A 15,321-nucleotide genomic window follows, 5' to 3' on the forward strand; every position below is an offset into this window, starting at 1 on the left:
TGTGCATTCTCTCGCATGAGCACACGCACATTTTCACGAACTAAATATGGCAATCGAGGCCCACAAAAATGTGGGGCGCTAAAATGAGCATTCCTTGAAATCAAATTAATACTGAAATTCGTGAAATTTAAATTTTGAAATCGTTCAAAAGGCCTTGAGTATATAGAAAGTTTAAAAAATTGTAAATCTTTTACTTCTAGAGTCATGTGTAACTGTGAATTTCAGAATTTAACATCAACACAACTCCTTTCAGTGGACACTTCATTCGTGAGTCTTTTAATGTAATTCAAATGATTTCGAAGTATACTTTTAGGCACCAACGGCAATGTAAGCTGACAAAAAAGTGAATGAGTTAAACGACAAAACAGAATCGGAACGGAATAGAGTATTTTATGGTACATACATATAGAGGTAAAACCAATTTGAATCCAAACAGTTGTTTAAGAATGTAGAAAATATAAGGTCTAAATAAAAAAAGAGAACAAAAAATTTGTATATATAGTTTCAAACATTTTTTTATATTTTATATTTATTAAAACCACATTGTTTTGTATTTATATGTATATAGAACAGTACCTGAAATCCGCTCCTGCCTTCTATTTACAGTTTTTCCTATCTAAACAATGGTTTCGATTTGGCGCAAGCGTATTGTGAAGGTCTCGCTCTATATGCAAGCGACCTTAGTTGCATATTAAATTAAATTAGCTGGAGACGATGAGTTTGCAACGTTAACGGTGTTTTTAATAGCCAGCTTAAGGAATGCAATAAATTTTGATAATAACGGATTTAAAAAAGCAACCGAGTAAGCAAAAAAGCAACCCTCATCTCTTTCTCATTAACGCGCCCATTCGAAAACTAATTGAAAATCCGAGTTCAAGTGCGAATGAATTGAAATTAATTGATGTATAGAAAACGTTATTAAAGCGGACAGGTTAAAAACTGGGTTTTTCAATTAATTACTATTTCGTGTCAATCGGAGGTGAGCTAAAGTAATGAAAATTGTTTAAACCGATATTTGGCGAAACACATCTGTTAAGCGTATCCAAAACAGGTTTATATATGACGGTGGATTCCAAGAATCAGCCCAAAAAAGTGTTTTGAACTGTAAAAATATGTATCAACATAATGGTGACTAAAATAAAAAAATATTTTTTTATCACAAACTTTATTTTAAAACACTTATAAAATTCAAAATATACTTAGGGTTTTCACAAGTCTCATAAAGTTATAAGTTATAACGATTCGAAAACATAGCATTGAGAATTGTAAATGTGTAAACTCATTTTTGTATGAAATCCAACAACAATTTTTTTTACCAAGTGTAAAAATTTATAATTTTACGATTTTACGATGTTTTAAGACGGGTTGTGAGTACCCCAATTGTATGCCAACAAACGTCACACTCTTAAATTATCTTATTCTAGGGAAAGTGCAGGTAAACTATACTGTTTTATAGGAATAAAAAAGTAAACACATAACATCAATAAATATACAATATAACCTTATAAGGATGCGAGTTGACCTGACTTGGCAGAAATAAAAAAAGTAATTTTAAAAAAATTAGTTCTTTGTGGTGATCCAATTCCAAGCGGAGATCCGTGCGTTGACTATTACAAATTCTTGGATATTCATCTAAAATCAATTCGACAAAAAAATTAGCGTTATTAGTAGACAATCTGCCTGATCGAAGCTTATTTTAAATTAAAAAATAACGGTTTCGGATAATTGGTTTCCAGTTTACCGAAATATAACAACAGTTAATTGTTCATAGCAAATATATTAAAAAATCTTTCTATGAGGCATTAGTTTTTATGATTCAAAAAAAGCTATATAAATTACATTGAAATCTATAGCGATACAAAAACCCAGAACGAATTGTAAGAAATTATTAAAAAATGAAATTTAATAAACGATATTACTATTTTTATATGTATATATAAATATATGTACATGAGTTAGATTTTTATTTCAATATTTTGACATTAGAGTTGACATATTTAGTCATATTTTTATATAACCGACAAAATTCGTTATCTCTAATTCCTCTCATGTCAACAATATTTAATTAAAAATCTTTCACGTGATACGGCAACACCACCAAGACAGCTGGCAGCTTGACAGCTCCCATATGCGTGGTGTAATTAGCAAATTTCAAAAATTCGTGCAAAGTGAATTTCCAATGTGTTCGTGGATATACCGCTGATTTTCGTACATATTGTTTTCAATTTAGTTTCAGTATATTGAGAACAATTGGCAAAATTTCAAGCGAACATCTGTAGAAAATTACTAAAACAAAGCGATGAAGTGCTATTACGAAGAATTGGGTGTTGCACGCGATGCAACTGATGGTGATATAAAGTCTGCCTATCGCAAATTGGCATTGCGTTGGCATCCGGATAAAAATCTCAATGCGCTAGATGAAGCTAAAGAACGTTTCCAGTTGATACAACAGGCTTATGAAGTTCTATCTGACCCACAGGAACGGGCATGGTACGATAATCATCGCGATCAAATATTGCGAGGCAAAAATTCTGACTACACCGAAAACTGTTTGGATGTTTTTGAATATTTTACATCTTCTTGTTACCGAGGATACGAAGATGACGAAAAGGGTTTTTATGCTGTTTATCGAGAGGTGTTCGAGAAGCTTGCTGCAGAAGATGCTGAATTTATGGATGATGATAGTGAAATCGAGGATATTCCAAGCTTTGGTGATTCGAAGAGCAACTATGAGGAGGTGGTTGCACCTTTCTACGCTTATTGGCAGTCATATTGCACAAAGAAATCATATACATGGCTTTGTCCATACGATGTTAAAGACATTAGGGATCGTCGAATATTGCGTGAGGTTGAAAAAGAAATGAAAAAGGTTGTGCAAAAGGCGCGAAAAGAGAGAAATGACGAGGTAGATAATTGTTAAAAATTTTATTATTGAAACATATACAAATTCACTACACCTTAATCTTGACAATTTTAGGTAAAAAATTTGGTGTCATTCGTGCGCAAGCGAGATAAACGTGTGCAAGCATACAAAAAAGTTCTGGAGGAACGAGCTGAACTTAATCGTAAAAAGCAAGAGCAAAATAGATTGGAGCAAATACGCAAGCGACAACGTGAGGTGGAAGAGATGCGTCAAAATCAAAAGCAGAGCGGTCAAAATAACGATGAGTATGAGACACAATTGAAGCAGTTAGCACAAGATTATGGAGACAGCAGCTCTGAAGAAGAAAGCGAAACTGAGGATCAGGAAGAAGGGGAAAATGGAGACGTTGCATTAGAGTCTGTAGACGAACAATTATATATGGATGATCTCTATTGTGTAGCTTGCAATAAAGCATTTAAGAACGACAATGCGTATGCAAATCATGAAACGAGCAAAAAGCACCGGGAAGCCTTGGAACGTATGAAACTCGAAATGCAAGCTGAAGAAGAAGCCTTTCTAAACAGTAATGAAAGTGAAGAGAATAGTCTAGAATTAGAGGATAGTGAAATTGAAGAATTAGACGATGATAATTCTATAGATGATAACGCGTTTGAAGATATATCCGATGAAAGTGATTTATCTGGAGATGTTCAAGAAGAACTGAAATCCAATAAAGAAAAATTATTGGGCAATTTAAAATCAAAGAAGGATAAAAAGATACGAAAAAATAATAAAAACAATAAATCTTTGCCGCAAACTTCCTATGATGACGACGAAGAAACGTTACCATCCGATTTTCTGACTCAAGCGAAATTAGAGAGTGATGAAGAGGACTGGAATAATAAAAGCAAAAAATCGACTCGAAAAAATAAAAGGCAAGGGAAGAAGACTGTTGTGGAAGAAAAAGAGACTAATTCTTCAAAAGTAGAAGCTAAAATAAAAGACAAAGCAAATGCAACGGTTGTAACTGTTGAAAGTGATGAACCTCTTCCAAAACATGTACCTAAGGCAAAAGAAACATCCGCCAGCATAAAGGAGAAAGAAAATAACACAGATTCGTCTGCAACATCACACGTGTGTGTCACCTGCCATGCAAATTTTCAGTCTAAAAATAAGCTTTTTGCTCATCTCAAGATCACCAACCATGGGGTCTACATACCGAAAACCAAGACGCAAGTAAATGCAGCAGCACCGGAAGGTAAAAATAAAAAGAATAAAGGAAAACGAAAGTAGACCCAAATTAATTTTAATTTTATAGACGTGTAACTTCTGTTCACGGCATCATTAAAAACTTCTTAGATGTACTATTTATCTGTGCTAAAAATTGAACATTTAATTTTAATTTTTGAATATTTATTGTGTACTTGAAAATAATACGAATATAATTCGGTGCTCTGTTTTATAGAAAAAGGTTTGTGAATATGTTTTGAATTAATTAGTATAAATATTTAAAAACAATTTTCAATAAATTTATGGTAGCTCAACGCAGCCAATAAAGGAGATATTTTTAAACGTTTTAAATTTTTTGTATTGAAACAAATAATTAAATTAAAATTAATTTAAAATAAATTAATTTAAAATAAATGAATTAAAAATAAATTTGGAAATGGCTTTAAAAAAATAATTGAATTCCATTGTTCAAGTTACTTGGATCAGATTATTATAAGAGGATATCTAAGACTAGAGACTTTGATTATCTATCAAAAACAATTTACAGTAACTGTTTCATAAACCGTTATAACTTCTTTATATGTTTGTTGAATTTAAGACTAAGAATTATGCAATTGTAGGTGCATACCTTGTATGACGTTTATTTGAAACTTTTCTTATAAGCTGCATATACATTTGTTTATCTTAAAATAAATGACACGTGTGATGCTTTTAATGTAAGTACATTTATGTATGTGTGTATGTATATATGTATGTCAATACAAAAAACATGTCACTTGAGTTTGTGTAAGAGATAGTTTACAATGTTTAAACTAAATTACTAAATTAAAGGAACTTAATATTATTAAAATGTACAAAGATTAAATAATTTACACCACAGTAATTTTATTCGATAAATTCGATGTGCAATATTCCGATTCCTGTTTGGAGAATTAAAAATACAGTTTAAGTAGAGCTCTTGGTATTCGACCAAGGTTAACCGGATAGGGCATTCATCGAGTAATAATATTCGGTTTATCCGGATATTCTTCGACTATTCTATTAACCGTTCATTTTCGACTATCTGGTTAACTGTTCGTTGTCAACTATTCAAATAGTAAGCGCTCAACTTCTACAATTTGCAGTAAATAGGCGCACAATTGGCATCTTCACAAATATAAAGCACGCAAAAATCAAAGGTTATTTGGACTTCAAACATTTTTCGTGTTTTCATATATTCACAGCAGAGCAACTATTCGAATAGTATTAATTGGTAAATATTCATATGAACGGTTACAAAGCGCATATTCGAATAATCGGTTTTAAGGTTATTAGAGTAATTCTAAGAGTCTTAGTGCCTAGTAAAGGACTATGGAATGCACACCAAACGATTGCCCTCTTCAACTCGCCGTTTTACGCGCATGCGCATATTAGACGACTCTGCTTTCAAACTGATGCCGGCGCAAATGAAACAAAGTGCCGCAGCGGCCACAGCACAGTAGAAGGAAATACCTGAAAGATGGTATTAAATTAGAACATAGAATACATACAGTTATTGTTTAACTAAGCCTTACCAATAGAACAACCCGCTGGATAGAACGGCTCAGCATCAGCGCCACATAGCAACTGCACACGCGGTGCACCCCAAGCCAATGGATGTAGAAATAGCGCCAACATAATGCTTATTGCTGCAAAACATTGACGTTAGCACCGAATTCACACTTCGAAAATTTTGTCATGCGCTATTGCAAAAATGGTTGGAACGCTGAAATGACTCACCTGATACAACTTGTGCACAACCCGTCATGTTGTGTATGCTCTTGCCAAAAGCTGACTGTCGGCAGCAGGTTACCAGCGTCAACGCCACCGTTATGGAGTGCACAGCGAAGCCCAGCGACATGAAGAACATCGTGGCCTTCCAAGCGGATGGGTAAACATTGCTGTCAGTCGCGAAGCCATCCAAATCGAAGGGACCGCAGTGGTAACCATAGCCGTGCATCATTTTGCAGCGTGTGTAAATACCCACCGACGGATAACGGACCGTGGGTATTGGTAACATTAATTGGGTTTCGTTTTGAATGGAAGAGCTTGTTACACGCGAGGAAATGCTCGAACCAACACTGACAAACGCTGGATTCGGACCGATTAACCATTTAGGTGTGACTATCGCTGACGCGATTAGCATGTCGGCCACCAGGCTCAGCACAAACCAGACCAAACTGCCGCCGGTTATGATGACGTAACACATACTCGGTTATTTTTATTTCAGCTGCTGCAAAACTGCTGTCATTAAATCCACAGCCAATACTTTTCGAGCCGCTTGCGTTTGCCACTGACCGGGCTCAATGCATTTGAACGCTGAACTGACATGAAAAGAAAATATAAAAGTGCGTTCAACAAAAATATCTTTAATTTCGTGAAGACCTAACGCCAAGTTATAAGTATGAGTATGTGTAATTATTTTACTTGGAATGGATTCGCTTGGAATATACCAAAGGCAGATTCAGTTCGGGCACACAGTGCCCAAAATGTGTAACCTAAATAAAATCTCTGCGAACATACATATGTACATACGTATGTATGTATAAAAATCCACATTCATGCATATGTACATTGCTTGTGAGTAAACAAATTCAATGCAAAAACAAAAAAACACATCTGTATAGAACAAAACAATCCAATGCAGCAAAGAGCAAAATCGCTAAATATTGGCGATCAGCGATCGGCTAAAAATTACGTCACTGTTTGTTGGTTCTACACTCACTTTGTAGAAACAAAATCACATAAAAATGGGTCAAACAAACTACAAACATGTTTTTGGGTGTGTTGGATTTACTTATTTTATGGAAAAATGTACATACTTATGTACAGCTGTAGTCAAATTAATAGGAGAGACAGTCCCATACATATGTACATATATATATATATATGTTTCTTTTTATTTCATAATCAAATTGCATTTTATAGAAATGTTGAATTTAGTAAAACACAAAGGAAAATGTTGACTTCGGCTGCAACGAGCAGAAGTGCATTTTTTATGACATAATAACGCAAAGTAGTCCCTCAGGTTTTGAGATATCGTTCTGAAATTTTACCCCCGCTCTTTTCTCTCCAAGAAGCTGTCCTTGTATCGAAAGCGAACATCAAAATCAAGTTTTTGTATAAAAACTGTTTTATTCGTTTTATAAAATTATAAAATTACATTCCATGTATTGTTATTAAATGATGGTAATTCAGATTGGTTACAATTGTAGTGAATTGTTGAAAAAATTCTGAAAAAAAAGCATTTGCAGAGTACCGGGCCCTTTGAATACTCTAGACTCGGAGAATTTTCGTCGATCTAAGAAAAAAATATACTCATGGCATTTTTAGCCATTGGCTGTCAACTAGTTCGGTTTCCAGCCTCTAAAATTTCGACTGTCACATTTAATAAGACGTTAAAATTTTAATGGTTTTGCGGAAAGTATCCCATGAAGCATGAGAAATTATTTGGTTTAAAAGCTAACAGAGGGGATGTTCGAGCCTCAATGACTGCGGCAGTATAGTGCAAATCCATCATATTCGACACAAAAATTTTCAGTATAAATATCACCTGGGTATCAGCAGAAAATCAACAGTGTTATAATATTGGTTATATTTTTTAAGGTAAATGTCGACCCACTCCTATTATTTTGTCAGCAACTGTATATATCATTCCGCATTATCGAATCTAAACAAATGTACATAGTTCTTTTAACTTGAATTTTCTAATCATGCTATTAAATGCAATTTCCGCTGAATTAGTATTCGACGTCTTCAATTACAGTTAACATTTGCTCTATTAAATCACTTACTTCGTACTTATGTATGTATGGTATGTAATTCTGTACTCGTTACGCCTAAACTCTAACGACGGGTGAATTTGCATGCCCATCACTAAGTTCCACACCTATATTTTTCATTCATGCCCGTTTTATATACATATGTACATACTATAGAAGTACTTTTAATTGTATATGTATGTGTGCATGTCCAGCTTTTTTATAACAGTAGAAAATAGACACAATACATATGTAAGTACTCGTATACAGTTTACGAGTGCTATCGCGGGAGGCACAATGACCTGTAAACGATTTCAAATTAGCTAGAACGTTTGTATTTAATAGAGGTGCAGCAAGGGCAAGGGCATAAAGAGGGTGAGCTGGGCAACCGCTGAATGGTTCATGGATGGAATATGCTACACACACATACAACTATACATGCCGACTATGAAATTATGGCTGTTTGAGGTGATTCAAATGTTTTGACGCGCCGGTAACGCGAAACTAATCTAAATGTAATAAACAAGCGGCTGACAGTGTGATTTCCATTTGATATTTCGGTCGGTGTGGTCGCGATGTATTTACTGTAAGCATGCTCGGAGCGTTAACACGACAATTAACGGCACAATTAATTAAAACACAAACAAAAACAGTGCATGTGTTTGGTGCGCCAAACAGCTTTTGCCATGCACTTCCGCCCACTGAGCACAGTGAGTGCTTCTAGCGCAATAGTACATATGTATGTCTGTGCGCACACACCGACAAGCATACTCGTTCCCGTTTTTAATATTTTATTCTAGCTTTTCTGTTGTTTTTTAGGATTTTTTTGCCCCACGGTCATTGTATTTGTAATGATGATGATGATGACTCCCAACGCGGAAGCTATAAACAAATTGCAACAGACATAGGCGCACACAGCACAGCATATGATCTTCTAACTTAACAATGTGCATCACTCCCACGGGTAGTCTGAACTTCAACTGCAATGTGTGAGTGTGTACGGGCGGTTCCATGACTAGTACGGCGGCGTCTGTATTGCCATACAGTGTGCAAAATCATAAAATTTCAATGTAATTCTCGGAATAAAAAATAATAAGTATTTTTAAATTTGGTTGCACCGAAGCTAAAATTGTTTCCTTAATAGAACTTAATTTTGATAGGTTGGTTTGTATCACAGTGGTTCAATATGAACAATTTGTTCGGAGATTGGATGCTCGCTTTGGATAACAACCCATTCCAAAATCCTTGAAGATACATTGCCGAATAAAAAAGTTTAAATACTGTGACTTGATTTTGATCGTTCATTTAAGTATACTGTATGTTATATTGACCCGTTATCAGTGGTTCCAACAAATGAACAGCACTTTGGGAAGAAAATGACGCGCGCAAAATTTGAAACCAATATCTCAATTGCTGAAGGACTAGTTCGCATATATGTATACAGACAGACGAACGGACATGACACAATCGGCTCAGCTCGTCACGCGAATCATATACATATGTATGTATATAGGGTCTCCGTCGTTGCCTCTTCATGGTAAACTTATACTAATTTTCTAATTAGTAGATTTACGTCTAGTTAACTGATGGTAGAGCTTGAACGTACCGAAAACTCCTTTACCACCTTGATTAAGATATAATATATTTGGGGATAAATTTATCGATCGCAACTTCTTCGGTTTTAGATTTAAATTTGAGAAGTAACGTCTTCTCTCGACGAACAAAAACAAAACTATATAAGTCACTCATTAGTCCTGTACTGCTATATGGTCCAGAGGCATGGACGATGGCAACATCTGATGAGTCGACGTTACGAGTTTTCGAGAGAAAAGTTCTGCGGAAGATTTATGGACCTGGATTTACGTCTGACACGCTGTTATTAATTAGGCTATAACCGTATAAGCAGTTTCTACGCCAGTAAAGAAGACAGAACACTTCTCGCGAATTAGTATAGTATTGTCTACTCGTTCTAACACAACTTTATGAACTATTTAGAAATACAAACCAGAACCATCAAAGAATGTGTCTGGTCATAACACTGTGCTTCACATCAATTGCAAAGAAAACTTAAGTAAAGCTACAGCAGTCAACCACTTTGTAAACAAGCTGTTTGACTGGGCTTACAAAGGAGAACCTCAGTTTAACGTTTTAGCTGCCGAAGCACACTCGATAAGATTTATCGTGCGATTCTGTAACGTGAGACAGTCTCAAGTCTCTAAATTTGAGATTTTGAGTTAGAGACAATTTTTGAGACTTGAGACGATTTTGCTATTCTGTAAGTGCCAGTCACGCTGTTTGACTGGGCTTACAAAGGAGAACCTCAGTTTAACGTTTTAGCTGCCGAAGCACACTCGATAAGATTTAATTTGCTTAGAGTTTCGAAAAGCATCGGCGTCATCCGTGCATCGCCTCGCTAATGGCAAAGCAGGGGGAGGTGGCGGAGGCGTTTACGAACTCAGTGCACGTCAGCCGCCAGCCGCTTCGTCAACAGTTGTTTTACATGCTTCATATTGTTGTTACAAAATAATTTAAGTGGTATTTGTTGTTATTATTTGGCTGTTTGATGGCATGTGCCCGGCTGGCTGCTCATAATTGTATGCTTGTGTTTTGACAGCTGGTAGAAACAAGAGCGCGGCGCAACGAAGTGGTGAGAGCATGTCGCTTGCAACTTCAGTGGCTTCGTTGGGAGATGCGGAAAAGCGGGAGAAAAGAAGGGCACAATGCAATTGATACCGATGCTATAAAATTCGAACACAGATATGTCTTAATTATAAATTAGAATAGAACGGCATCTGCGGTTGGTTTTTGCTTTCTTTGATGGGCATTCGCTCAAAATATACAACAAATAATCATAAAATAAATATTATAATTAACAACAACAAAGCCGACAGCGCTTAATTTTGTATACACTAAAGTCAAACGGCGTATTGCCTATTTGGATGGCTGGAGGTTTTGAAGCTTTCGAGGTCGCCAAACTCCAATGGCCGCGCACCAACCGGGACGGGAGACGGCGACGGCGAGCATTACTCTGGCCAATGTAATAGCAAAATACGGCGGGTTACTTGTGGGCGCGAAGAGAGTGCGGTGGCAATTAAAGTGGAATGTGCGTCTAGGTTGATAGTTAGCTTTTTGGGGTGCGGCTGCTTATGCTGCTTATGCTGACGCTGCTGTCGCCGCTCACTGACTGCCAATCGCTAAACAAACCGAAAAAACCAAACGGGGAGTAAATAAAAATAAGCGTATGTACAAACATATATATATATACATACATATATACGCGTGCATCGCGCACTGAGTCGTCGGACGGACAGTTGAAGTCATTGTTACTTACCACATTAATATGGCGAATGCAGCACCCTCAAAAAAAAAACCCACACACACATTACAAACAAATTAAATATAATAAAATTAAACCAATAAAATACAGGAACAGTAGTATGACAAATATGGAAACAAACAAATAAAACGAAACACCTAAACAAAGTAAGAGAAATTTATTATCGAAAAGTAGGAAAGCCCAATATGGCACGTAGACAAGTAAGGAACGGCTATTTTTTGCGGAACCGAACATTAGGTACTTCCGTTAACTTGGATAATTTGGAACTACTTAAGGAGACGAATACTAGTTGACTACTAAAACTATTTTTGATCCCGAAACCCTTGAAGTTCTACGAAGCAAGTGGACCCACTTTTATTAATATATAAATATAATGAGATTGTTTCAGTAATTTAGCATAAAGTAATCGGACAGACAGATTTTGCATCTTATTGTGTTCTTAGTCAGTCGTAAGAAAATCTGCATTCATCATTTTTTTTTATATCGATAATAATTGTATGAGACCACCAGTTGGAGGCATGAAAAATCCCTTACAAATTAAATTGTTTCCATTTCGAATGGTTTACCCTAACGAAATTGTTTTTGCATCACTGTTAGTCGGCTTTTATTGTTTTTTGCCTTATTGTGTGTTGCCTTAAATTAATTGCATAATATCTGCAACTAAATTTCAAAGTTTATTGGAATAAAATGGACGAAGATCACGTCACTTCAGATTTCACGTTTTGAAATAATTCAAAATTGCTGCACCGATCGTTTTTCAATTTCGAACACTGTTTCTATACAGAATTTAAGAGAGAACGCTGGAGAGTTATTTTAATTTCTTTGAATGTTTCATTTTACAGGAACAAATTATGTTTTTTTCGCCAAAAACAATCGAATTTTTTTCTTCAAAGTGTTCCCCAAAATTAATTTAATACAATTTCAAAATTCCCCTAATTACCTAAAAAATCATAAAAATAAGCCATGTTTTACACGAATTATAATGTACCACTTCAACACATCTTGAATCATCCCACAGATCTGAAGCACTTTTTTCAAGAACTCTTAGCCATCATAGTCAACTCACAATTTTACGACTTTCTTAACGCCTAATGATAAAAATGGAGTATTGCGTGATCGGCGTTGTCATCTGTTTCATTAATATTGACTCTGATAACTACAATTGAACTTTTGATTCTTTGGAGAACTGATGATTCTCAGGTAATCGAAAGTTAATACTTGGTTTAGCTGTATTTTCTTTATAAACTTCATAGAACAGTTTGGAAAATTAAAAAATATATTTCAGATAAACGTAAACACCATCTTTCTAAGGTAGATAGGTTTTTTTTTGGGTCTGTCCCCATATGTACGTGCGTTTTTATTCAGACTTGAGTAGTATATTTTAATGTTAAAAACATTCATTTACTTTACTTTTGCTTGTGCGTACAGCAACGCTCCTTAACACCAACACTGCCACTCCTATAGCTCCTTTTGTTTTCACACTTTTTTATACTTTCAACTTTTTTTTAGAAATTCGTACTTATTTTATGTTTTTGTTTCCAACTTGACGCCTTTGCAACACTAACGAGCAGCGGCAACTGATCGCCCGATTTGGAGCAAATCTTGCTGCTCCAAACTACATACAAAAAAGTCAATCAGTCAGATCCCACAGCACAGCACAATAGAACACATTCAACAGTATGGAGATTAACGAAAAAGAAAAACAACAAAATAAGAGCAACGCCAACGCGAAACTTCGTCTTTGTACGAGTATTGGATCGACGATTTTGACTAAAGCGTAGAGAACGGAAAGCTCAACAAAGTTGTTGCTGCCACATTGAGCGCTATGAGTTGACTGAAATTGCTTGCGCTTTCTTGGCGCATCGTCAATACACGCAATGTCGAATAGCTGGTGGAGGCACTGGAGTGGCAGCGAACTTCCATGCGGCAGAACATACGAGCCGGTCAGCCACCAACCACCCCGTCGACAACGCCATTGCTCGCAACAGACAGAAGCAGTGTTGCCGCATAGGCACACAAAATGTGTATTTGTGTATGATGTAATTAAATATTTTCCGAAATGTTCGCTGAAAAGAAATATCCAGTATTATTATTAGAATATAATAGCAGACTTTTCTTTATAATCATTTATTAGATATTAAAAACTAGCTGAGTCGCAAACTTTGTGATTAAATGATCGATCCTAACAGGGATCTCACATGAACCACTCATAACGCCGTTACGTTGTAGTAGCTAAAACTCCTATAAAATTTATCTTAGCCTTAATGTCAGTTTCGGCTATGTCCCCTTGTTCGCCGAAGGTATGACTGCCGAAATGTTTCAAACTCAGACTTGTAAAATCTGAAGAATTGAGGAGAAAGTGCCTAGATGTTTCCACTTACCGTCTTCTACTATGTAACTTATCCCACGTCTTAGCATGAATGTCTATTGGACAATGTGCAGTATGAACTCCTACTATTGCGGGAAGATAAATTATGCTAAGGTACAAGTACAAGTAGTTAAATAGATTTCCTAAGTTCTACTCTAGCCCAGAAGGAGACAATGGAGATCCAACTCGTTCCCATCCCGATGTGAATAGGGTACAGTTTCAAGCGATTCCTCTATGTGCAGGCTTAGTTAAGCAAGTTTATAAAGCACATACATATATGATATTATACATATTTTTTAATTTACCCAGCGGCAACTCTGGATCCGGCACAGTTGAATGGGCAATGCATAAAAAGTAATATATAATTCCAGTAATTCCTCGCATGTTACTCACCCGCTGAACTCATAATCGCTATTTTCTGTGGAGCTTGACTGCTTGACTGCGCGATCGGCTTCCGACTGCCGGTCACTGTACACAGGGCAGAAGCAATGCGTTAGCGGGCGGCTCGAGAGGGCGTATACGCGCTTTTTCGAACTATGTTACTGCAACAACATACCACACTCTCATCTGAACAACAGGCAAGTGTGTTTGCTGGTGGCTTGTTTCGCTAACCGGCTCGTGGGCTGTGCGTTTGCCTGTCGGCGTGTTGCTCCACATGATAACTCACAGGCACATATGTTTAAGTATTCGCTTCAACAGCTGCTTACTATGCCACCGTTGCGTTTACTCCTCTCAAGCCCACAACTGACTGCCGACAAAACCGGCGGTTGGTGTTAATCGAACCGGGTGGGGAAACTCCAGCGTAGCGGATGGATGCATTACTCTTTTTGCATTGTAATTTTTTTTTTGTTTTCTACTACATACTCGTACACTGGGTTGTCTAGAATATTTTATTTCATTTTAATTACGAGCGTTTCCTTGGGTCCCACATCAGCACCAAGAAGTCTGGAATAGTTGACTGATAATTAAATTCAGATGCACACAACTGCGATGGAACACAACACTTTCTTGTTGTTGGCACTTTTAAAAGACGGTGCGACTCTTACGCTTCGCGATTGATACCAACTACCAAATGCCATGAGTAGGTAACTAAGGCGTCCGGGCTATAAAAGTTAAAGAGGGGTATTTTACACAATTTGCATTGTAATGTGGTTTAGAGCAATTCATGAATTGGATTAAGGGGAATATATACTCCACCTAGATATTTTAAAAATGTTATGATTATTTCCTTTGAAACAGGATTCCTCAAATAAGAAATATTAAGACAATCAGTGTAAAGTTATCCGAAACGATAGAGATCATACTTTGAGAGTGAATTGGGAGCTAAGGCAATATATGAATTGGTTTCTTCTATTTTGGCAGAGGGACCCATATATCAAGAGTATTATTCGTGTTTACTTTTGTTTTGATATGTTTTTCAACTTTGGGTTCAGCTATCGCCAGACCAATTAAAAAATGGTATATGAATACACGTGAACTAGCCTGCCGCTTGTCTTTGAGCACCCATTCTGCGGACATCCTAACATAAAAATGGACAACTGTCAATGTGTTTTTACGTGAGTATCTGCCTACGAAGGCTCAAATCCACGGTGTTTTCTATTTCTAGAAACACGCAGATCAGTATAATGCGCCGATCAACGCCCCAAAGCATAAGTGCATGCACAACACCATACTATGGGAGAACCAAAGCATAGTGCTCCACATACACCTATACCTTGGTTCCAATCGGTTCGGGTGAAAACCA

At 36.4% G+C, this 15,321-nt stretch overlaps 2 protein-coding genes across 4 annotated transcripts; one reads left to right on the forward strand and one right to left on the reverse strand.

Moving 5' to 3' along the window:
- Positions 1-2,088: 2,088 nt before the first annotated feature.
- LOC105227662 (dnaJ homolog subfamily C member 21) lies at positions 2,089-4,523 on the forward strand. Its single transcript, XM_011207125.4, has 2 exons — positions 2,089-2,905; positions 2,978-4,523. The coding sequence occupies exons 1-2, from the start codon at positions 2,300-2,302 to the stop codon at positions 4,154-4,156; spliced, it is 1,785 nt and encodes a 594-aa protein (XP_011205427.2). The 5' UTR covers positions 2,089-2,299; the 3' UTR covers positions 4,157-4,523.
- Positions 4,524-4,757: 234 nt separating this feature from the next.
- LOC105227663 (LHFPL tetraspan subfamily member 2a protein) lies at positions 4,758-13,168 on the reverse strand. 3 transcript variants are annotated; one of them, XM_011207128.4, is made up of 4 exons: positions 12,729-13,168; positions 5,852-6,435; positions 5,647-5,760; positions 4,758-5,584 (listed from the first exon to the last, which is right to left on the reverse strand). In XM_011207128.4, the coding sequence occupies exons 2-4, from the start codon at positions 6,318-6,320 to the stop codon at positions 5,442-5,444; spliced, it is 726 nt and encodes a 241-aa protein (XP_011205430.1). In that variant the 5' UTR covers positions 6,321-6,435; positions 12,729-13,168; the 3' UTR covers positions 4,758-5,441. The 3 variants fall into 3 exon arrangements, with proteins under 3 accessions (XP_011205430.1, XP_011205429.1, XP_011205428.1); XM_011207127.4 differs by having other exon boundaries at positions 5,852-6,430; positions 12,620-13,168; XM_011207126.4 differs by having other exon boundaries at positions 12,620-13,164.
- Positions 13,169-15,321: the final 2,153 nt, after the last annotated feature.

Source organism: Bactrocera dorsalis, chromosome 3, assembly GCF_023373825.1.
Source record: "Bactrocera dorsalis isolate Fly_Bdor chromosome 3, ASM2337382v1, whole genome shotgun sequence".
In the NCBI taxonomy this organism is placed as follows: Eukaryota; Metazoa; Arthropoda; class Insecta; order Diptera; family Tephritidae; genus Bactrocera; species Bactrocera dorsalis.

Coding starts and splice junctions, on each gene's coding strand:
- LOC105227662 (XM_011207125.4), top strand. CDS start 2,300: ATGAAGTGCTATTACGAAGAATTGGGTGTTGCACGCGATGCAACTGAT. Junction 2,906..2,977: donor GAAAAGAGAGAAATGACGAG/GTAGATAATTGT, acceptor TGACAATTTTAG/GTAAAAAATTTGGTGTCATT.
- LOC105227663 (XM_011207128.4), bottom strand. CDS start 6,320: ATGTGTTACGTCATCATAACCGGCGGCAGTTTGGTCTGGTTTGTGCTG. Junction 5,761..5,851: donor TTGTGCACAAGTTGTATCAG/GTGAGTCATTTC, acceptor AATGTTTTGCAG/CAATAAGCATTATGTTGGCG. Junction 5,585..5,646: donor TCCAGCGGGTTGTTCTATTG/GTAAGGCTTAGT, acceptor ACCATCTTTCAG/GTATTTCCTTCTACTGTGCT.